Source organism: Leptosomus discolor, chromosome 1 (assembly GCF_034619465.1).
Source record: "Leptosomus discolor isolate bLepDis1 chromosome 1, bLepDis1.hap2, whole genome shotgun sequence".
Lineage (NCBI taxonomy): Eukaryota > Metazoa > Chordata > Aves > Leptosomiformes > Leptosomidae > Leptosomus > Leptosomus discolor.
Genome location: NC_141391.1, coordinates 193,919,954 through 193,944,373, shown reverse-complemented (window position 1 = coordinate 193,944,373; position 24,420 = coordinate 193,919,954). Strand labels below are relative to the sequence as shown.

The 24,420-nt window shown below is 39.3% G+C and overlaps 1 protein-coding gene across 14 annotated transcripts in view; it reads left to right on the top strand.

Annotated features, from left to right (window-relative positions):
• Positions 1–24,420, top strand: part of CADPS2 (calcium dependent secretion activator 2) — a 318,458-nt gene that overhangs the window by 131,938 nt on the left and 162,100 nt on the right. For all 14 annotated transcript variants that reach the window (XM_086473344.1, XM_086473328.1, XM_086473312.1 and 11 more), the window contains exons 6-7: positions 2,136–2,257; positions 17,173–17,284. In XM_086473344.1, the coding sequence (XP_086329470.1) occupies positions 2,136–2,257; positions 17,173–17,284 (234 nt within the window). The remainder of the gene's footprint in view (positions 1–2,135; positions 2,258–17,172; positions 17,285–24,420) is intronic.

Sequence of the window (24,420 nt, the reverse complement as noted above, 5' to 3'; positions counted from 1 at the left end):
CATGTCATGTCTTTTGTGGTGTGACTTAACTAAATTGTAGGGTAACCAGCAAAATCCCCACGGAGGGCTACTGCACAGGCACATGAATGAACAGGAAACTTATGACAGGTCTAAACATTAGGACAGAATATAAGAACTCAATGACAATTTCTTGCAGGGAGGGGGGAGGAAGTGGCCCGGTTTCATGCTGCCACTGCATGTTGTTAAGGCAGAACAGCAAAAGATGCTAGTAACGTTTATAATGTTCTGGTGGACCTCGCTGGCTAAGGCGAGAGACACCCCTGCATATCACTGCAAGCAACAGTGACTGGTTTTGCAAGTTAGATGTTTCCTCAAATAGCCTGTTTGCAGAAATTCGTAAAATAAATAAATAAAATATCAAAGGAGTAAGAGAAGATTTAATCGCTTATGTTCTTCAGCTGTTGGACAGTTTCAGAAATAAACAAGCAATAGTTAGGAAGCTGTTTATCGGCTAATGAGCTAGTAAATCAGCTAGTGACAGTTTCCTTCCTAATGAAACGCAGCTTTTTTCCATCGCTGGAATCCAGAATTGCTACTGAAGACAAATGTACTGTGCAATTAAATTGGAAACTCAAGGAAAAGAAGTATCAAAATGAAAATGAATAAACAATGAAGTCTGCATTCAACGAGGTCATATGTTTCGCATGTGGAAAGGCTGTATAGGTAGTGTTAGCTAGAAGGATCTCTAGTGCTGTCTGTCAATGATGGTTGATCACTTTGATAACTACTTGAGTAGATGGAAAAGAGAGATGATTACATCATTCTCCCTGAAGTGCTGTTATTATTTATAAAGCGTAATAGGCAGTGTTGGTAATTTATGAGTAACGTATAAATGTTCTAAATGATCAATGACTGTCATCTCACTGTAATATTACCAAACTAGCAATTTTACAAGACATCTAGCTATTACTAAGGTTCTAGGAGTTTTAAAGTACAACGGATTTTACAGCTAGGGGTGAAGTCTGGCCTAACATACTTGAATTGAAAAAAAATGGCAAATATGCAAGCAGTTTAATAGTAAAATATTTTAGTAGTTGCAAGAAATCAATTGCCTCTTATGACACCAAAACTAATCTTTACTTTTGTCGCCTTTAAAACAATCAAACATACATTAGTTTTCGTGTATAGTTCAGTTGAGGACAGCTTCTCTGCTGATTAAATGGACGACGTTTTTCCCAGTTTCTTCTCAGGGGCCCAAATGGGGCTGGAAAGGAAAGCAGCTTTTCCAAAGCAAGCAGGGAAACCTCACTTGCTTTTCAAATCTCCTCTGAATTAGAAACGTCTGAAGTGTAAAAATTCCAATAATTTCACACTGTGACAAATTGTGAGGTTTATAAAAGGCAGAGAGCATTTGAAGTAGGGCTGCATTTGGCTCTTCTAAGCTATAACTGAGTAGTTTAGAGGAGCTGAAAAACTATGGGATCTGCCAAGCTCAGAATTTCCCTGGTGAGGAGATTACTCAGGGCACAGCTGGTAGAGGTGGTTTTTCCCTTTATCTTCCCCCTCCCTGTCCCCAAATGCATGCTGAACCTGACTGCAAGTAGTGAGCTGGGAGAAGGAAGAGATGTAGGTAGCAGGGAAAAAAAAATGACCGCGGCTGGTAGCAATGCGCTGACCTGCCTCATGCTCAGCACAGCATCAAACCACTTCTGAGATTCAAGGGTTGCAACCTTCAGTGTCACAGCACAACGATTAACCTTTCAAGATGTGATGAGTGTACTTACTTGTCTTGTTTAAAGTCTGACTTTGTAACCTATTCGTTCTGTAACTACTTATTTAGATGACTGCTTAAAAGATACATTTGCTTGTGTATTAGGATTCAGAATTACAGTTAGTCATTAGTCTCAAATTCATCTACTGGCATTTAAATTACAGTTGGAGTGAGGTTTTGTCATTGTCCATGTAGAAACAGAGCAAAAATTTTAATTCCTACTATATGTCACTGAAAAAAGGCAAAATTAAAACTCTTCTCTGTGAAGATTTGAGAGAGTGGGGTTTGGGGCTTCTTTTTCTTTTTTTTTTTCCCTTTTTTTACCTGCATGGAGCTTAGTACTGCAATAGCTGTGCTGTGTAATGTCTTCTGAAGGATAAACTATTTGCTTTGTTTTCCTCAGATTGTTATAATGGAGGTACAAGGTTTAAAGTCAGTCGCTCCCAATCGAATTGTCTACTGCACCATGGAAGTAGAAGGGGGCGAGAAGCTTCAGACGGACCAAGCAGAAGCTTCCAGGCCACAGTAAGCCACTCTGCTGTTGCCGCATCCAGCATCTCTTTCCTTCATATCATGGGAGAACCTAACTGACTATCTTTACAGTTTTTACAATTAAGTTTGTGCTAGGTTATATGAAGTTTTTTTCCTGGGTAGTTATCTTAAATTCTTTCTGAAAAATGAAAATGCATAAATAGTTATTTATGGTCAATTTTGTACAAAGTGTGAATGCTGCCCAAATGAGTGCCATTGAATGTATGTGTGAGGAAAAAAGCTAGAGACTGCATCCTCTGAAAATACAGACCTCTCGATAGATGTTAGCCCGAGGTGATTGTATGTATGGTAGGTTAATGTGCAGGTGGCCTTGTGGAGTGTTTCTTGTACAATTGGTGGAAAATCAATACTCAGTAATCAGTCTTGACAAAGATTACTCACCTGCTGAGCCTATTTCATTTTAAATTATAGGATCCACTTCTTCAATTAATTTTTGAGGGAGGCAGTCAGCAAACTGACTTGAAGGGGGATAACATCATGCCATCTGTAGTTGAACCAGCCAGAGTGGCAGAGGGGAAGAAAATTAAGTGTGTTTTTTTGTTTGATTTGTTTGACCTACACACTGACTTCAGACACTTCTCTCTCTGTTAAAATGTTATTTGGAGTCTTTTGTAGATAAAACTTTCCAGACAGTGCATTGGGGTTTTACTGGCACCGTAGTGTGCCTTGTGAAAGACAATTTAAAAATTGCAGTTGATACAGTGTCTCAGAAAACATCTTCAATGGAGTTGGGATGGTAGTTTCTATTCCATTCAGACCACGATATGGATTTCTATTAGGCAAAATTAAAAGCACAGAGTTTTATCTGCCTCTTCTGGGGTTGAGAGGAGGAAGAGATCTAATTTGGTGGACTTTCTCCTAGTTGCAGCAAATTTCTTGGCAAGTAAGCCAGCAGCCTACTCCACTAACATATTCAAACAGCTTTACAGAACTTGTAAGTATGTGGGACAAGATGTAAAATTCACTTTTTGCAGTCCCTGGCTGTATTCCTTCTCCAGGGCATGGGAATGCTCAGTCTTAGCATTTGCATGTAGTATATGAGGGACTTCTAAAACCAACCGTAGCGCAAAAGACACAGATATACGCACTAAAGCAAGGTCATAAGTGGGTATGTGGCATCCTCTGCTCATTTGTGGATCTGTTGGGGCATTCTCTGATGGCTCAGGGTCCCATGAGAGTCACAAGGCTTTCTCATGGTGGTCATATCTCCAAGCTGTTCATTGTCTTCAGACTCAGAGTTGGTCTCATACTGTTCCCTGCAATGAGTGCTTTCAACCTTTGCCTACTGTCACAGTCAAGGTTCCATTTTCTTCTGACAGTGTGTCTCTCTTTTTCCTCACCCTTGAAATTGTTAGCTTCTGTTTTAAATGCTCGATTAACCTCTGATGTTGTTGCTATGGGTCTTCAGATCTCCCTAAATCACCTAGAATACACAAATTCTTGAATCTTGGGCACAGTTATTCTCCTTCCAGAAAACAGTCTGTAGATGTTAAGAGTTTTGTTTCTCTCTAGCTATTTTCAGATATGGTGAACAAAACATGGTAGGGATGGTTCATGGTCAGTTCATGGTTAACTTACTGCATACAGAGGGCTGCAGGTTAAGGTAAAAGTTGTATAACCAATCAGAAGGTATGCATTGTGAATAGGTAAATGTTAATAACAGATTAGTTGATTTTCATAGAATCATAGAATGCATCAGGCTGGAAGGGGCCCCCAAAGGTCATCTAGTCCAAACTCCCTCCAGTGAGCAGGGACATCTTTAGCTAGAATTTTCCTACCTGTCAAAGTAGAAACTTTGTGAAAAGGAAGTTCCAGAATAGATGGAGTCAATACAAGAACAACTGGAGTGTTTCTAGGAAAAGGGGTAATGTTAGGACCTGCTTTGAGCTTGTAAGATGGTTTAGCAAATTTCAGGTGCAATAGGTATGAGTTGATTGAATATGAGAGAAAGACAGGTGATGGGTTATTCCATGTAAGTGATGTTGTATGAACCAAATTCAAGTGGATTTTTATGGAAAAAAATTATGCATGTTTGGGAAGTGGGTGATTGAGAGATGCCCTGAACTGTGCACTGGAAGGACAGCAATGGGAGTTAGTGGTGCTCTTGACCTGCTGTCTTGCAAAACTGTAACTTGAAGGGGCACAGCTGATGATAGAGCTCTAAAATCTATCTAGTTCTTCTGGTCTTCGGAGTTGTACTGTTTTCTGTTTCTGGCAAGAGTAATTATAAGACTTTGATATATAGTATGATTATGAGCATATAAAGACATGTAGTTTGTGAGCATATATAGAGATGTAGTTTGAGGTGATGGAGGAGGATATTAAATTAGACAAGCATGAAGTTAGCAAATTATGGGCAAACAGTAAAGAAGATGGAGGAAGCTGCCTATGGAATGGGAGATCCTTTGTTCCACAGTTTAATTTTTCTATTGGAGCCAAATCAGGTTTTCTTGGCAGCAATTATTTTTTTTTTTTTGGTTGGTGGCAGAGGAAACTAGGAGGGCTTGGCAGAGTTTAATCAGAAAATTACACTGGTGGAAGGGAGCCTAGGAAATACTTATAGGCAGGGAGGAGTCCCCAAGTTTCAGAATGCTTAAGGTGTCTCTCTTTTTTCCTCTTCTATGCCAACCTGTGTCCAGTCCCTCTAAGATCTTTCTTACTTTTATGACCAGCATGTCCCTTGCCCCATGCAGTTATCTGCCTCCTCTTGCCCCCCTGCTTCTTCCAGCACTCATCATGGTTCTCTGATAGAGACCTGCTGGGGTGATGGGGAGGGTCGATCACTGGGTGAAGGGTTGGATGTTGTCCTGCAAAGAGGAGGTACAGGAAGAGGTCGAAACAGAGGTGACTTTCTGCTCCTGTCAGTGTTACTAATGGTGCAACTACTGGGAAGAGAAATGCCCCGTTTCCCCCTCAGTCCTTTGGCAGCCATGGGCAAAGTCATGTAAGTAGAGGCCAGGGACCAGCTGGGCAAGCACAGCCAGTCCATCTCTTTTCTGATACTGAAGAAGCAAGCTGTCAGCTGCCCTAGGCTACTGCCTACTTTGCCTGCTGCTGGAGCTGGCTCTTTACTGAGATAATTTTTGGTACTATCATTCTGATATGAAGGAAAATAATCAGGGATCCTGGAGAAGAAAATACAAAACTCTTTGCCAAAAAAAAAATTAAAAAAAAGAATCGAGAACTGTAGTTCAGCCCAACTCTTCAAATCACTAGCAGTAACATATTTGCACTGACAAATCCCAGATAAATGAGTACATAACTTCAGATTTTATATAGGACTTGCAGCTAGAAAAGGGTAAAAAAGCTCTCATACTAAGCATAGAATGAGACAGTGATGAGAAGTGAATGATTACCAGAGCCTGCTGTGGGAGATTGCTGGCAAGAGCTCCAAATCATGTGCTTGTCACACACATTTTCTGTAGTTGGTTTATCGTTTTGAACTGGTAGCTATATTTGTGAAAAGAAGCAGTATAAGGAATTATTTATGCCTGGTTTTTTGAGCTGCAAAACATCAGTATATGCAGTGCAATGCTACTACTCAGTCAGAAGTTTCAAAAGCTTTGACAATGGAAAGGAGAAAATGAGATTCTCAGACAAATGCTTCAAAATAGAGTGCAAGCCAGTGTGACCTCAGAGTGGAGATTAATGGAAGCATGAGTCAAGTGAAGACTTAATTCAGGAATTATCCACTATTTTAAAATGCTGAATGTCTTCTCAATTATTTTTTGTGATTACGTGTTTAAGTATTCCTCTGAATCCTTGAATGCTACCATAAGACTAGTAAGGAAATTAGAAACAATGTTCTTTCTTAAAGGGGAGAGAGCTAATTAGAGTCCCAGAGAGGACAGTGCAGTTTTTATCAGTAAGAAATATTTTCTGGTTTCTTAATGATTTTAACCCCTGTCTGCCTTCTCTTCTTTGAGTAATAATTTTGTAAGTTTATATCAAAGTGCTTCATTTTCTTCTTTAACAAGGTCAATAAAGCACTATTTATATGTATGTTATGAGTAGATAATGGTCATTCTAAAATGCAAATGCTATAGAACAATGTAGTTGGACTGAGCTTAAGTCTTGGTCAATTTTACAAAATCAGTTATACCGTTTCACATGAAAACCCTATGAAATTTTTATTACTGCCTGTGAAGTATTTTTTCATTCCTTCCAACTGTTTCCTGCCTTTTAGCCCTGTGGAAAATCCCTCCAACATAGCCTGTGACCTTTTCTGCCAGAGATCAGTAAGCAGAGCCTTCAGAGGACCCCTTCAGTTGTATGAAGCTTTGCATAATTTTGTTGCTGTGACACCACAGGGGGTCATCTTGCAAAATCCAGTGCTAATTTCATTTTTCAAATGTTACCCATGTGGCTTAGTTTTTAGTCTTACAGAGTCTGGTGTCTGCATGTTTTCTTATCATTGATTTTTATTAATTCTGAATATTAAATAATGTGATTTCTTGAAAGTGTCATCTTTTGGATAGATACAATCATGCCTAAAGGTAAATAGATGGAAATATGCTATCTTTTATCACTACAGGTGATGTTCTGATGTCAAATATTTATGCAATAGAAAAATATCATATCTTGCGTGATGAGAAAATATTAATGAAGCCAAGATATTCTTGGTGTAAACAAGACAAATAAGATGATCATATTTTGCTGCCAGTGATTGCATAACCTTATAAAAAGGGCTATTATATGTTAGAAGTATGTGTAGAATGCATGATTAAATGTCTGACCGGGGGGTCAGGGAACCTCAGTCAAATAAAACTGCACAAATAAAGTGAATGCTGCTCACATTATTTTTATGTCATAATGTATTTGAAGTATGAGCACTTGTGGGTACATAATTAAAGATTACTTAGCAAAAATTTTATAAATAGTTTAAAAAAGAAAGAAAAAAAGAGGCTTAATTTCTAAAATTTAGAACTTCCTTAAATTACATGGTCACTCATGAAAAAAATAATACTTTTTTAGTAGAATGTTTTGGCCTAAGATGACAGTTCTGAAGGGGAAAAGGACAGACAGCATTTATAACCTGTGACAATCATGTTCCAAGCATCAGCTAGTTTTATTTCTTCATCATAGTCTGTACAACTTTCTAATTTTGGGGTTTGATTAAGGGAAACAAAGAGATGATCGTACCTCCAACTGTCACCTAACTTGTGGTTGCACAACACGGATGTACAGTATGTGAGGAAAGAGAAGGCACACCTGCCTTTTTTTTTCACCTGCTACTACTCTGTGTCTGATACATCTGCATAAATGAGATTAATTTTGGTCAGTAGTATTTAATTATACTGTTAGTTTTCAGTAATTGTTCCTTACATGGTTTAGATGTGTAGGAATCTGTGTTATTGCTCCTGCACAGGAGAAAAACTGGAATGAAAAGGTTGTCCCTGCCTCATATTGCTTCAAGTCTTAAGTATAAAACTAGGCATGAAACACAGGAAGAAATGAGGGACAGAAACACAAGTGTTTGCTGATCAGATAGGCAGTAATCAAACTAGTCTGTTGCTGGCAAGCTGACCAACTCTCCTTAGGGTGTGGGGGATTTTTGCATTGTGTGTCTGGGTGCTTTTTTCTTGAAATGAATATATTCACACATGGGTTTTTTACAGAGAGATAATGAGACTAAAGTTTCATAATGCCTGATCTAACCATGCTTAGCTTGTTGTTCATATGCTTCCTATTATATCTTCTGAGGATAAATTCTTTTTAGGATTTAGCTTCTTGAACAGAGTCTTTTACTTGATGGATTTCACCTTTTCTTTTCACTGTTACCTCTTAGTAAGGTAAGTTTTTACTTACAGATAAGTGCAGTGAAATCCAGCGCTGATCTTAAAGAGGATAACAAAGTAGAATTGTTCAGGGTTCTTTTGGTGTCTGGACTTATTTTCTTTAATACATAAATACATTTTATGCAACATTTACAAAACTGAGATTGTATTTTAGACAACATCTGTGTATTATTAGTAATATCATTCAAAGGCTAAAGCCTGAGAGACATAATTATGTTGATGTGGACAATGTTGAAAACTTGGTGAAGGTGCACGTGGTCCTTTAATAAGTATTTTTGAGTGTTAGGGAAACCAGTGGGGTAAGGATCATGACAGGAAACAAAGTGTGTCTGCCTTTATAAACCGGGCTTGATTGAGTTGCATAATGTTCATTATAATTTGCTCTAAGATTCATCTTTATATCTTTAAAGTATAAATTCCATCGTGGCTTTCATCTTGTCATATGTCAGTAAGTCTTTCTTTTTTGTATTGTCACGATTGGAGCAATTCACAAAATAGGATGGAAGAAATTACCTTTCGAAAAGTTGGATGCTATGAGCAAATACCATACATGTTGGTCTAGTATCCAGCTGTGAAGAGAAAAAAAGAAATTGCCAGTAGGAAATTATCTGATGTTTTCTTGGTTCTGCAAAGGAAAAGGTGGAGAAGAAAAAAATACACGTTTATCCCAGCCTGTGTTCTGGATTAATGATGGAAGACTTTCACAAAAGGAATATGGACTCAGCTGAAAATTTACATGACAATTTTATTCAGTTATTCTTGATGCCTAGTCAATTGGTTGCTTCTTTAAAGAAAGGAAATAATACCTAATCTGCTCAAATATAAAGAGCAATTTGATATCCACAAGAAAAAGATACGAGATTTCTAATAAAGTAAGTTTCTATACTACGTTCTGTCATTGGTTACTATTTTATATTGTCTAAGAGATTTTTCACCTCTCTTATTGCGAGAAATTTTAATTGCATACAGGCTCTTAATATTAAAAGAAATTTGGAACTCGACTTGATAATAACCTGAGCAACCTGATTTTAACTGGCCTTGCTCTGAGCAGGGCTTGAACTAGAGACCTCCAGAGGTTCCTTCCAGCCTAAATTTTACTTTGATTCTATGATTAGCTCCCAAAATACTCTTTCATAAGTCTATCTGTCTAAGAGACTTGTGAACACCACCGCTGTTAGAAGAGAATATTCACTAGTCAGATCAAGACAAGTGTGGCTTGGAAGAAACTGGGATGAGGGGAGGAAGGAGATAATTAAGGTTGGTTGTAATCCCTGCTCTGTTTGGATAGTTAACAATAAACATAATCCTTCAGGCACCAGGGTGTATCTTTTTTTTAATTTTCTTCACCTCAATCTTTTTTGATTGTTCTGGCTAAATCCTGGTTGTTCTCCTTGCTCCTGTGTGCTCAACATGCCAATCATTGACTGAAAGTAACCAGGACTTCTGCCCTGGTGTGACGTTTGCACTTCTGAAGACCGTGGCTTTGGTGCTCTGCTTTCTGCAGCAGTGCTTAGACCCCATGCAGAAAGCCAGTGGGGTGAGAGTGTTATGATAAATAGGTTCTCTGTTCAGAGTCATGATATGAAACCTCCTCATCTAGTGCCACTGCTGGAAAGAATAGCTGTTTGGGGTGACTGTCCTCTTTTAAAATGTGTAATGACATTATGTCTCTTACAGGACTGATACCGGTTTTATTTCATAGTGTATTTTGGAAACCTTAGAGCTTGAAGATGCATGACCCACTGTTATCCCTTTTGCTATAACAATCAGGGCTTGGAAAAAGACTGTTTACATGCTGCTTAATGTATCTGTTTCCATTCTCATTCCCATTTGATCCACAGCAAAAGTGACTAATACTCTGTAGACAGCCATAAGCATTCTCTAACATTGTGCTAAAGCATCTATAGATGTGTGATCCAGCTTCAAACTGGAAGGCATTTGGCTATGAATTGTGTGGTGTTGAGCCAAAGCCAATTAAATCCTGCTTAGAAAAAAAACTGTTTTGGATGAGGCTAAGCCTCATACTAATATAGCTACAAGGTTTCTGGCTAGGTCAAAGTGAGGGCAAAGGCAGCCTGTAAAATATCATGCAGAGGAGTGGTAGTCTGTCAAAAAAAAAGATGGAGTTGCAAAGGACTACCTCAAATTTTACCTGCAGTCTCCTTCTGGAATACTTTGGTAGAGTGGATTTGACATTTGTTATTCAAAGTGGTCTGCACCTGCCTCATCTTTGGTAAATTTAATTATTGTTTGTGGGCGATAGGTGACGTGAAGACAATACCTTTGGATTTCTCTTAAATTTTTATATAATCAGAATGAGCCATTTTACATTTTCAAAATATACCATTCTTGTGTCTTGTTTTGAAGAGACTTTTAAAAAATTTGCTTGTATTTGTTGTAAGCAATATAATACAGGTACATTCAAAATGATTGCTAAGCATTTGACTAGACACAGTGGTTTAGGTTTTTTAGGTTTTTATTTAGTTTTGGTTTGTTGTTTTGGGTCAAGAGAAAGGTTGAGGAAAAGGGTTTAAGAGAAAGAAGTTTTTGCTTTTGAGTCCTATTCAGGCTAAGAATACTTTGTACATATCAAATGCTTGTGACACTCAGAGAACTGTTTTTCACCTCACCATAGGCAGGCTTTTCTTTGCTGTTGCTGTGTTAGTATATGTGTTGATCCTCAAAGGTGTTCAGAGGTCCTGTACTTTTAAAATGCAAAATAGTCCACTGAATAGATGAAGGAAAAAAATGTATAGATCTTGGAATTTCTTAATAACTACATAGCACATAAGGTATGAGTCTACAGGTTAATGTGCCTACTTGAAAGCAATACCAGCGGATTGAGAGTAGGAGGACAGCAGAAACAAAGGCAGAATAATGCGGACAGCTGATAAGAGCAGTAGGAGTCAGAAAGAGGAGTAAAAAGGGTTTCAAAGTAATGGAAAAGTGGTGTGATCCTAGGTAGGATACTGAAATTGTCTGATTTGATTCCTGGGTCTTCCCTGATAGACTGTGCAGGCTGAGTCACACAGGTCAATTTTGTGATTTTTTTTTTTTCTCACATCTTTAGGTTGAGATTACAACATCTATCTGCTCAATCAAAGTACTGTCAGTTTATCAACATTTGTACAACATTTTGAAGGTTTAAAGTGTCGCACAAGTACTAAATAACATGAAATAAATAGGATTTTCAATGTTTAACAATGTTGTGGTGGATTCATAATTATCTTTTTCAGGGCCAAAATTAAGTAAATATGCATATAGGAATTTCAAGAGCGTAAATGACCATGCCTTGCCTTTGTGTCCATCACCAGCCCCTAGCTGGGTTGAAAATTGGTGGGAAACAGGAGTTAATGCCTCTCATGAGTTCTTCAGACAATATGTAGGAATGGTTCCCAGCACCTGGCAGTGCATCAGTCTTCTTAAAATCCCTCAAAAATCTTCACCCTGACTTACCTTGGTTGCCTGTATTGAAAGTGAGATGGGAAAGCAAGACTGACTAATAATTTATTCGTACGATTTCATGTTTGTGATGACAATACTTGTCACAATAGCATTCTGTAGTGTTGCAGTGCATTTTTCTCATTTTCAGTGTACAAAGCCCACATGACTTTTTACTTAGTTGCTTATTATATATTGAACTCCTCTTCTGTTTTTTCTTTCTAGTTTGTATTAGACACTTCTTTATTTTAAAGAAAAACTATTCGCAATTTTGTCTTTTTTTACAAGTAATTTTTTTCAGATATTAATAAGTTTTTATGTTTAAAAAGAAATATGTGATTGTGTCTAGCTCATCATTAGCTCTGTCATAAATTGTTAGTAATTTTGAGCTCTGTTAATTCCTTTATTTAAAACAGTTATTATTTTTACCAAAAGCAAACCCTGAAAAAAACCACCATATGATCAAATTATTCTTTTCTTCCCTTCCCACATTAGTCTAGTTGTGTAAAGGAGCTTTACAATACAACATATCCATCAAAACACTGTATCTTTGCTGTTGCCAAAGGAAGGATCCAATTCGTAGCTTTCAGTTCTTCAGAGCAGAGTTCTAAGAAGGGATTGGCGATGTTTTGTGACAACCACGCTGAAAGCCTTTAATTTTGCTGCTGAATCCACAGAAAAAACCCCAAACATTCACTCTTTCTGAGTGACTATGCTAGATAGTCACTCAACAATGCATTCAGAAATTGAATGCTGGGCTACTTAGTGTGGGCAGCTACAGGTCCTGAACACCCAAAATTTCTGTGAGGTAAGTGCTGAAGACATGGCTTGCTAGTCTGTATTTCAAACCCCTAGTGTGCCAAGTAAAAGTTCCCATGTAGATGCAAATAAATGAAAAATTATAAAAGAAAAAAAAAAAGAAAAAGAAAGGGACAGTAATCTAGAACCTGTTTAGGTGGAATCAAAGGTGACACTTAAAGGCAATTGTATGACTTTCCATTCTTGTACCAAAACTTCTATTTTTTCAGTATTTCTTCTTCCTACTGTCATCCATCTCTGTAGAACAAATTAACTTTCTCATATCTATATTTTGTAGTTTTATGAAGATTTTGATGGGAACCTCAGGGTTAAAACCGTTACTATTGTAATGCTCCTTCACTACCTGGCAGCCCTGAAAGTATTTATGCAAAGTATCAGTGTTTCTGTAGTAGGGATTGTAAAACAATGAATCTATAGATCTCAGCAAGATTTCTACATAAAATAGTGGAATCACAGTAACACAGGGAATAACAAAGTCAAGTCACATAAAAGATTAGATGAGGTTAGTGATGAAAGGCGAAGATACTTGGCCAAGGTCATGGTTTTGTTTGCCTGAGCGTGGGGCTTGTCTGTGCTTATACTGTAAAAGGACATTATGATTTGTTTAGAACTTTCTTCATGATTGCCTTTGAGCTGCAGTTTAATGTACTTGCTCTGATGGAGGAAATTATGCTCCTTGTACTTCCATCAAAATAAATTTTCAAATAGAGAAGTGCAAAAATGTAGATTATTTTTTCCCCCAAGAAAAATACTTGCAAACTAAACCACGTTATAAGCATTATAGACAGGTACAAACATACAAAACTCTTTCACTTGTGGATTCAAACAGGAATTCCAGATCCCACTGATGTAATGAAGACTATATAAAGAAATAAATATATATATGAAAAAATAATGTTTGTAGTGTTGCATGTAGGGAATAATCATTGCCCTATTAAATCCTTGATGCTGCATAATAAACTTCTGTTGGTTGTGCAGTAACATTTCAACATCTTTTTCAAGAACTTCCATTAAAGGGAGAAGCTGGAATGTTCATATGATTTTGTAAGGTGTGCAGAAGATCGAAAATAAACATGGCTTTTCATTGTATAAGGCAGCTGTTCACGATAAGGCCATGATTTCTAGTGTAGCATCCTGGTGTCAGTCATTGGCAAATGGATGGATATTTCTGTGCTCATAAGAGAAAAAGAAATGCTTACAATATTTGTCCAATTATTAGTGGAGAAGAACTAGCAGCAATTAGTACCAGCTAATACTCTCTCTGGGAGTCTCAGTAAAAAAGCCAGAATCAGATACGTATGGATTTAACTCTATTTTTGTTTGGCTGAATGGAGCCTCCTCGTCAAATTAAAGATTTGTTGTCATATCGCTGTGGGGTAACTTCCACTGCTGGTACAGCGGCTTGCTTGCTCTCTCACGTTTTTTCTCTGTCTGTCTGTCTGTATACTTCACTAACAACAGAATGTTTGTCAGACCTGGATTTAAGGTGTTTTGAACTAGATTAAAGCATCGATGTAGTCAGATGAGTCAGGGAGCTGCTGAGTCCTGTCTGTCTTTTTGCTTCCTGGCTTTTCGTCTCACAACTTGCACTGTGAGTATGATTTCTAACCTGAAGTTTATAGATACCTATTTTTCTACAGTTAAAGTGTGTTTCTAAACAAAGCAGAAGCAACAAAGTGGTATAGATTCTTGAAACAGTTGAGACATAGAGATGTTATGGAGACCTGAAGATTGTATTTCCAGTCCAGCTCCGAGATGTGCAAAGATGAAGTGCTGGTAAATCTCGTAGTCCTGTGGAGCAGTCGAACCTGTAACAAACTGGTTTTGGTGGGCCTTCCTGCTCTTTCCGGCTCTAGCACATCCCTGTATGCATAGGAAGTAAGAAAACCTTCAGAAGACCTCTTCAGATGATTTAATTAAGAATTAGGAAACCTATTGAGGTAGATTTATGTGATAGATTTAAACCAAGAGTCAAACCTAGAAAGATGCAAAAGGAGTCACTAAGGAGACCAGTAAACTCTGATACTGGTTTGAAAAAGGAGATTTCCTAATTGCTGAGAAAAATCAACTCCTGATGGTGCAAAATTCTGTAGACTTGATAATTTGTCAGAAAGAAAATGTTCCAATAAATAAGACTAAATAAAATTTCTAAATGTGTGTATAGAATAATAAATTTTGTAACATTCACTTCCGTGTAAGACTGGAGATTGAAGATTTCATAAAGAAAAGCTTTGACTAACGGAGATCGTGATTAGAGTAGAAAACCTGAGAGAGAAATTTGCTGCTGTTTCCAATATACGAAATGTGTTCCAAAATGAAGTGGAACAGTAAATTTGCTTAAAGGGGGTTCTGTGACACAGTGATAAATCTTTACCTGAAATAAACATCCACCTCCTTGATGATAGTGGGTATTTTTGCAGTGAAGGGAAGTCAGCTGTGGCAAAGGACTCTGTCGCTAATTACAGTATCAGCCCACATACCTCTGACAGCCGTGTAAATATGGTAAAAAGACTGGGGCTTATGGCTGAAGACGATCAAACATCAAATCACTGCAGTTTCTATAGTAAAGAGAATGAGTAGGTGAAAGCAGAAAAATTATGTATACAAAGGAAAATAGTGTGTCGAAATGAGAGCCTGAAGAGACAGTATCGGGGTTTTTTTTAGACTTAAAGTTGGTGTTTTTAGAGGTCTCAAGTATGCTACATGGGCTGCAGCTGACAGTGCTGCAGCATTCAGCACTGAAATTATTGTTACTTTTGACTACTTTTCTAGCAAGATTTTAAAAAAATAAAACATAAAATAATAGAATTTTTTAACTTAATATGAATACTGCATGAGGTCCACACTTGTTTTGACAAGAATCTTGCACTTCCTGTCTAGACATATTCTGCACCAAAATTGTTCACATTAGCAACAATGATTGGACAGATATTCATAAATCAATGGCTTCTCCAAATGCGTGGAAGTGGCTATTTTGCTTTTTCCATTGCTTACATACATTTGGTAGTTAAAACATACACTATTACAAATTCAGCAAGAAGGGTGCACAGCAAGCTTGCTAGCCTGGACTTCAAGAGAGCAGAATTTGGCCTCTTCAGGGAACTACTTGGCAGAGTACCGTGGGATGCAGCCCTGGAGGGAAGAGGGGCCCAGGATATCTGGTCAGTATTAAAGGATCACCTCCCTCAAGCTCAGGAGCGATGCATTCCAATGAAGAGGGAGTCAGGCAAAAACACCAGGAGGCCTGCGTGAATGAACAAGGAGCTCCTGGACAATCTCAGATACAAAAAGGAACCCTACAGAGAGTGACAGCAAGGACAGATAGCCTGGGAGGAATACAGAGAAAGTGCCTAGGTGGCCAGGGATCTAGTCCAGAAAGCCAAGGCCCTGATAGAATTAAACCTGGGCAGGGACACCAAGGGCAAGAAGAAAAACTTCTGTAGGTACATCAGTGACAAGGAAGACTAGAGATAATGTGGGCCCTCTCTGGAAGGAAATGGGAGACATAGCTACCCAGGATATGGAGAAGGCTGAGGTATTCAACGACTTTTTTGCCTCAGTCTTCACCAGTAAGTGCTCCAGCCACACCGCCCGAGTCACAGAAGGCAAAGATGAAGACCTCCCTATCTTTGGCAGCCCCAGTTGTTTTCAGATTAGGGTGGGTGCCCCTGCCAAAGTTACGTACTGCTTTCTAGACTTTGTCTTGAAGTCTGTGACTGATGTTTGTTGAAAGATTTTCTTTTACCTATTGGATCCCTTTGCTGGAGGATTACTACTGTGTGTTCATTTTCCAGCAATGCAGAGACTGTGTAAGTTATTCTTGGACATAAAATAAAAATACTGCTTTTTGTAAATGAAGCCTTAAGATTCATAAGGTGACTTTTAAGGTCACCTGTTTTCTTTCTTTCTTTACTTTTTGCTAATAGTAGTATCTCAAGTAGTGGAAAAAATTAAGAGAAGCTGGAGGTGTGCATACTTTTTGTGTTTTGTTTGTGTCTAGTAGTGTAATTGGAGTCAGCATCATCAATGCCACGAGTACCATGCAGTTGTTTAGGAAAATGGAATAGCTTGTCAGACAAAGTTGCTATCTAATTCGTACAACTCTTTTTTTTTTTTGTACCACTGGCACACAGAGGGGGGAAAAGGATGACAAACCAAGTGTCTTAACTGAAATAAGAGATTAACAACTAGAAGTTTGTCTGCCTCATTTTGCTTCTCTAAAAACTCGAAGCCTTGTGGTGGTAATTATCGTGCAGACCCAGTCTCATAAATAAGATTTTTTTTCCATTTTCTGCATTGTAACATCTCATAAAACATAAGATTTTCTCTGGTCATGTCTCTTACTTTCTGCATAGTCTGGTCACCTAAAGTTAAACATATAAATATTTTTTTAGAACTGTGACATGATTCTTTGCTGAGATAATTTGACCCGTATGCACAAGATAATGCACATAATATATTTAGTAGGAAAAAAGTTCTCTTTCTTTTTTTTCCTTTCTTGCTTGGTTCTGTTTTTCCCTATGAGGATATAATTTCGGTTATTTGGGGTTTGCTATTAACAAATTTCTGATTGATTTTTTTGTGAGAAAAGTCATACAGAAAAACCCTGATTTGTCTTCTCACAGAGAAAAGCCAGTTTGCCCATGTAGATATTTAATCTTAAATGCTCAAAAATTTACCTTCCCTCTCTCTCCCACCCTTTCCACCCACAAGTTTGGCAATTAAGTTCTAGGAGTGCATTAATAAATATTATCTCCAAAAGATTTCCATCCTATCACTCTCAAGTGTGTCCTCTGCCCCAGTTAAATTCTCTTCTTTTCTTTATTGCAGGTGGGGAACCCAAGGGGATTTCACCACTACTCACCCTCGGCCTGTTGTCAAAGTAAAACTCTTTACAGAAAGCACCGGGGTGCTGGCACTTGAAGATAAAGAACTGGGAAGAGTGAGTATTATGTGTAGAAACAATAAATATGTGAGAAATTACACTTAGAAATGCAAGTATTGATAAAACCATAAAGCCATAAAACAGTATGAGGTGTTCAGTACAACATCTGCTGTGCTGCAGCTGTACCAAACAAAGCTTTTTCTTTTAAGGATGACTTTTCTCAGTGTTCAAAACATGATGTGTTGACTTGTCTTACCTTTCAGAAACTTGCGTGAGGGATCCATGAGGCTTCTCTTTGTTATGTTTAAAACTTCTTTTAATTCCTAGGTGACCTAGCAATGCTTGTAGCTATTCAAATTAGAAGTGAAGAGGAAAGAGAGGAGACTTGCCATGTAATAAATATGGCAAATGAGTGAGGAAAGGGAAGGAAGGACTTAAGTGGTGGAAGGATGGGGGGGAAAGGAGTGATGGAGATAATATGTCAGACTGAAATAAGAGTTCTCAATCTCATATCCCCTATCTTGATGGGGTCATTTATCCTCCTTAGGCCAAAATCAGGGGCTAGAGAGTGCAGTGTATCATGAACAAGGCAGAGAGAGTCTGCAAATCTCATCTCCTGTTGAAATTCTCCCCCCTGCCATGTACCATGTGCAGGAGAGCTGACATTTTAACACTCAGTTCTGCATTCGGAGTCGTGGCTGTTTCTCATTCAAGCAAGGACAGCTTGTTGGGAAGAGCAGAGCTCTTCGCTACTTCACGTCACCAAGTGCAGGTGGCTCCACAAAGACAGATTCTCTCACACACTGGGTCACTTGTTAAGGTCAGGACTGCGTCCCCCGTATTACTTCTTGCATCCTTCCACATCCTTCTAGGAAGCCTCCAAGGTCACTTGGTCAAGAATGGCTGGGGTGAAGGTGGGATCTGCATGGGGAAGGTTTCCAGCAGGGGTAATACACTGGCAGAAGCCAGGCAGGCATCGTGGCAGATACAGAGGAGCCACAGGGGTGCAGCTGAGCAGACCGGAGTCGGCAATATCTGGATTCAAAACAACGAAAAGAGACACTGAAAGAGTGGACTTACAGGAACTCCATAGTGCTATTAAACGCAGAGAAGTTTCTTCTCTGTCCCTGCTTGCTGAGTCCTTTCAAAGAAGCAAAAGGAAAGTCAATGCAAAGGTGCAGGGCGGTGAAGAAGGGACTATGTGGCCTTTGTGAACAGTAGCCAGCATAGTCACTGCCAAGGAGTCAGAGAAGAAAAGAAACAGGGGCTAAGAATTATAAGTATTAACAGGATCCTCTTGCTCTGCAACCTTAAATAGCCAAAGTTCAGGTATAAGCCTGATCTGCTTGCTTACACTGCAGCTTGTCTGAGTTTCTAGGACAGGAAGTTAAAAAGATTTTAAATGATTCTAAAGAATGAAACCATTTCAAATGTAAAATATGATATAGCTTTTACCTTAATTGTATCCTGTGGCCCCAGATGGTTTGTTTTGTGTTTTTCCCCTGCCTCCTCTTCCTTCCCACTCTGGGCTGCCTTCTGACACATCTGTATTTGTCACCTGACCAAACCAGTTTAGAGAAGGTAATAACTTTCCTTTCTTGGTTGGAAGTAGTGAAAGGAAAGAAAGAAAATAAAAATGGGTAGTTGTGAAGGGCTAGGCCTGAGCTCACTGCCCTGTTGTTGGATGGATGCTTTTGTTCCCAAAGACAAAACAAGATACATAAACGGTGAGAAAGAAAAATCTTGTTTCTGCTGCTGATACATATTCTCCTGTTGTTCTTTGGCAGAGAGTCTGCATGCTCTTACCGGATGCTCTGAAGTTTCGCAGTTTGTACCAAAATTAGCCTATTAAAATCATCTCTTTTTGCTGGGTTTTTCCTCCTTGTCACAAAGGGCAAAGCCATCACATTAAGGCTTGTGTTGAGATTGGACATAGCAAACAGAAGTACCTGAGAGATGCTTGGATACTGATATTACATTTTATAATCCCTTCCTGATTTACCAAAAATGTCCAGCCCCTCTCCTTGACCCAAAAATACCTTCAGTAAAAGATAAACCTCCATCAATGGCCTTATGTACAACACATATTCCTTAGCAGAGGAAAAGAGAATGAAAAAGGATGCTGTGCATCAACCTGTTTGGGCATCTGGTCTGTCCTGCCCCTCTCAGGTGTGGCAATACCCAGGGCTGCTGACAGACACCTTCCAGTTGTTGGTGGTAGACACTCAACATGGGAGAAGCGAGAATCTACCAACTTACCACTGTGGTTTAACCAGAGTATTTGAGAGGGGTGGTTGCTGGCTTCAGTGAAGATTGGGAGAATATTTGTCAGAATTTTTACAAAATAATTTTAAGGTACTGTTTACGCTTATGGTATATATTTTAGCTTTCAAAGGCTTGTTTTGTTGTCAATGTCTTTGTTTTCAGGTTTGAGAGATTTAAATTCAGGTGGTCTTTGAAAAGATGCAGAATCGCACTGGATAGGTTTAATTCTAATGAAGTTTGGCAACTTTATGCCTGGTCAGTTATACTTCAGTGACTTGCAGAAGCGCAGCTGATTCAGCTAGGTGTGTTATGCTCTGAAAAGGACTGAAGATACTGCTGCTGGTATATTTTCTGTACTTAAAAATTCAACTCAAACCTGCCTCTTCTGAGGTAGGCTTGCTGTGGACATTAATTCTCATCTGTCAAGTACTTTCTTCAAAGTACGTGTCTTGACCTGGTACCACTTTTCTATGTTACTGAAGTATGCATTTCCCATACCCTGCGGTTATTGTGAAGGTTTTGTTCTGTTTAATCTATAATTAGAAATAGAAGGTGGCATCAAACTACCTGATTTGAATTTTGAATTTCCATCGCATACCAAAGGGTTTCTTCTGCCACCAAGTGATTGACTTTTAGTGATAAAAGGTGTGAAATGTGGAGCCAGCAAAGATTTCCCCAGAGCTGCACAGGAAACGGCATTTCCATTGACCCCATCAGTGCCTGGCAGTCTCTCGCACTTGTGAACTTAAGATGGGTCTCTCACACTTACAAACTTAAGATGTAGGTCCTGATCTCAGTATGGTGGGCACTACAGCTCCTCGGTTTCAGGAGGAGACACTGCTGATTTCCAGAAGTGTTGGAGCAGAAGAGATGCAGGCTCGTGCTTTCAGTAGAGAGGGCAGACCGTACTTACAGCTTTATATACTCTCTGTTGGGAAGCAGAGTCTGGGGGCTGCTGAGCTTCTGCTGCAGAGGTCACCAGGTGAGCACCAAGCAACAGAAGGTTTGTTGTCTGTACTCTGTACTTAACACCTTCTCCCTTCAAGGCATTTAAGATGTACTTAACCCACAGGAAGCTGTAGTTACTATGTTGCTTATCTGACATTGCTCTCTTCGCCCAAAAAATCCAAAATGAATCCAGTCGTGAATGCCAAGAGATTTTGCTTGTTGGAGGATATTCTTCTGGCTCCCTGCTGACCGCTTTAAGTGTCATCAGACAAAAAACAAATCTTAACTTTTATTCTCTGTTCTACACAAACTGGTGGACAGTTGGACAAACTCAGTTTTCCACTGAAATAAAAAAAATGGAGTTGCGTGCTGCATAGGAGGGGAAAGGATGTTATTTGGGTTTGGATTCTGCAGAATGTGAGCTTCTGGAGTCACAGTCTGTGTCTGTGGTTGTGCAGACCTCTGCATATAGTGTATCTAACGTCTAGAAAGTGAGACAAGCTGCAGCTTTGAAGCTAAGTTTCTTCTAATGAGGAAGTGTTAAGAACTTACTTTATTCAGATATCTTTGAAATGTGTGGCATGCTTTTAATGTGACTGACACTAATCTGGCCACTTCAGTAAATTTTGTATGTGCATATAGGAGGCAGAATTGATGTTTGCATTTGTATGTGTAATGCCTGAGGAAGCGTGAAGAAGCCTTCTGAGTTTGGAGTAAATACTTCTGAAAAATAAGCCTGGTGGTATCTGAAACTCAGGGATCTGACACCACTTTTCCTTGTTCAATACTTTGTGTATGAAGATGTTCAAACCTAGTAATTCAAAGTGACAACCATTGTGCTTTTAGCTTAGCACACATGTGAATACAATGTGAGAACAGCAGGTGGTGTTTGATTGCCGATACTTTTTGAATATAAGAATATTTCAGCCTTGTCTCTCTGACTATTCAATTAAAAGGGAACTATTGTCTCACAACCTGCTTGTCACAGTCAGCTGCAGCCAGTTATGAGTTTTTTCTTTGGCAGTGTTACTCTAGGTTTGGTTTAAAGGCATTATAAAATAGCTGTACCGGCTAGGTACCCATACTGACATGATTACCTAGTTTCTGAATGCTGACTGCACTGGGCACGTTGTTTTATCTTCTATGCTACATTCAAAGAGCCGCTAAGCGGAGATAATTTCATACTGTGAATATATTAATTTAAAGCCTGACTTCCTGAGGAATGTGTTTCTCCATCACATTTTGAAGTGACTGAAGTTTCGCAGGTCTGAGGTTTTGTGTCTTTTTTTTTAAGTTTGGAAAATTATAAGAGATTGCTTCCACTCCGCCTTTTTCTCCTGCTCCCCAAGCAGTCTGCCTGTCAGCAGCCTGCTATGTCTCACTGAGTGTTAGTGTTTCCACAATAACAGGGGTTTTCTCACTAGCTTCTCTGAGAACGCCTCATCAGAAATTCTTGAGATATTTTTCGTTGAGGCATGCTCTCTCTTAGATTTGGGGGAGAGGCTCTTTGGGAAGGACTTAAAGACAACTTTTATCAGTTGCTAAGATCTATTAAGGTAAGTGGTCAGCTGGCAGCATCAGCAGAGGTCCATTGATTGCGTAAATTGCAAAGTCTTCCCGGTTCTTTGTCAACACCAGTATTTTAGACAGTGCTCTCACCATGCACCTGTTCACTTTTTCTGTTTGGTTTTTCTTTCTTTTTAACCACCTATTACCCAAAGCCTTGTCTCAGTGTTTCAGCTGTAGTATAATCATAGCTGAAATGCAAGAGTTCACTCAATAGGTGAGATAATGGAGCTTGTGTAAAATACACATAAACTCCCTTGGTGACCAGCTCTTATTAACCCTTTCTTTAGAGGTTCCCTAAGTGAGAACTTTTCTAAGGGAGTTACTTTGAAGAGAGCCATCTCCTTTTCCTATTTCTGCATCCAAACTTGTCCCTTTCCTTGAGCTTCTTTTGCTTCATCCTCCTGGCAGCAGTGCATCATGACTTCACATTCAGAGGCTGTGAGTACGTTGCTGTGCTTGGCAGGCTGCTGCTGGGGCAGTCGAGGGAACTTCACTTCTTGCCACAGTCAGCAGCTTCTAGCTTTCTGACATTCACCTGTCTTTGGACAAGGGGCTGGCATAATTCAGAACAGCTTCAGACTTTCAATTTAGGGGAGAAGGTGACTTAAGAGTAGACATTTCTATCAAAAACAGGTGAGTGTCCCCTAAGTAAGGCTGAGGCCAGAGTTGTTACACAAAAAAACAAATATTAAAGGGTCTCTACACCTTTACTAGTCATCTATTTCCTATCCCAAACCAGCTTGAATAATTTTTGGTCTATAATGCTATTTTCAAATAAGTAAAACAATGTATTTAACTAGGAAATTTTCCCATGATCTTTGCTCAGACAACGCTGGCATCTTTTCAAATTGCTACATTTTAAAACACGAAAGAAAAAGCATTCCACAGAATGAATTAGTCCTGTTGCATGATGAAAGCTTCAACAAATGTAGTTGAGGGAGCATATCACAGAATCACAGAATGTTAGGGGTTGGAAGGGACCTCGAAAGATCATCTGGTCCAACCCCCCTGCCAGAGCAGGACCACCTAGAGTAGATCACACAAGAACATGTCCAGGCGGGTTTTGAATGTCTCCAGAGAGGGAGACTCCACAACCTCTCTGTGTCAGGCACTTGCTGTTTTTTATAGTTTTACATAATCACAAATTGAGTTAAAAGTGTCTCTGGTAGAGCATCGAAGTTAGAGAACTTGGTTTCTGTAGCTCTTCATGGGGTTTCTTACATGACCACGAGTGTATTGTTTATTCTGAGTGGAGCTTGCAATGCTGCTTATGATTAAGGCCACGTGACATAAGATTCAGTTCTCAATTGCTCGTAACTTAGCCAGACCTTAAGTGTTGAGGCTAAAATTTTTCATCCTAAGTATGGAATAAAGTAAAAAGAAAATGTGGGTTTGGTCACTGGCAAAAAGCAATCATTTGTAGCACCATTTGTGCTCTAGAAGAGCACGTCAGGCATGGGGACTTCTTTTGTCTCATTAAATCTTCTGGCTTTCCTGCTGGGGACCATGCAGTTTGAAGAAAGGACAGGAAGCTGAGTGCCAGAAGCAGCAGGGGCTCCCTGGGGTGGCAGGGAGCAGGGCAGGATGGGGGACACCAGGGCGGCACCAGGCACCTGCCTGGGGATGGGGACAGGTTGGGGATTTGGTCTGCTTTTTGAAAATGGCGCAGGCTGTGTTATGGAGACTGTTGATGGGCTGCATCTTTATTTTCTTTAAGGTTGTGTGGTGTGAGCTGTACTGAAGGCAAGATAAGGGTTTTCTGTAATAGCGTGTTGAGTGTCATCTTCCTCTCAACCAGGGCATTAAGGAGCAGCTGCAGATCTTCTTCACTTTCATCTTTTTTGCTTATGACAGTGAGCCAAAATTCAGCATAGTCTGCTCAGAATTACCATGATTACCAAGGTCTGGTGCCCAAGATCTGAGCCCTGAAAACATGTCTTAGACCGTTCCAACTCGTAATTTCAAATACTTGGGTCAAAAGAATGGGTAGCTCCAGCACTTGGGTTCAACTCTTGAATATCATAGGTTTGGGTGGAAGTAGGGGAGGGGGAGCAGCCAGGTTGTGAGACATGAGTTGGCTGAAACTGAACTGCAAGTGTGGGACAGGGGAAAAAGTAGAGATTACGTTTTTCTTAAGTGTGCTTACAGCTTGCCAGTCTGTTTGCTTCTTAGCTTTGTTGGTCGCTTTTGAAGTCTGCATTTTCTTTTGACAACAGGACAATTGCAGCCAGGGATGGTTAGCTTGAGAGCTTTGTCTAAACATGGGAATACTGACAGGAGATACTTCTGTACAGCACTTTTGACTCTGGACATTCTGCTTGGTTATCTGCTCTGAGAAAGCAAGGTTGTCCCAAGTTTGGTCTGTTCAAGCTGTCAGAGTATTTTGGACAACTCAACTTTTCTTTCAAATC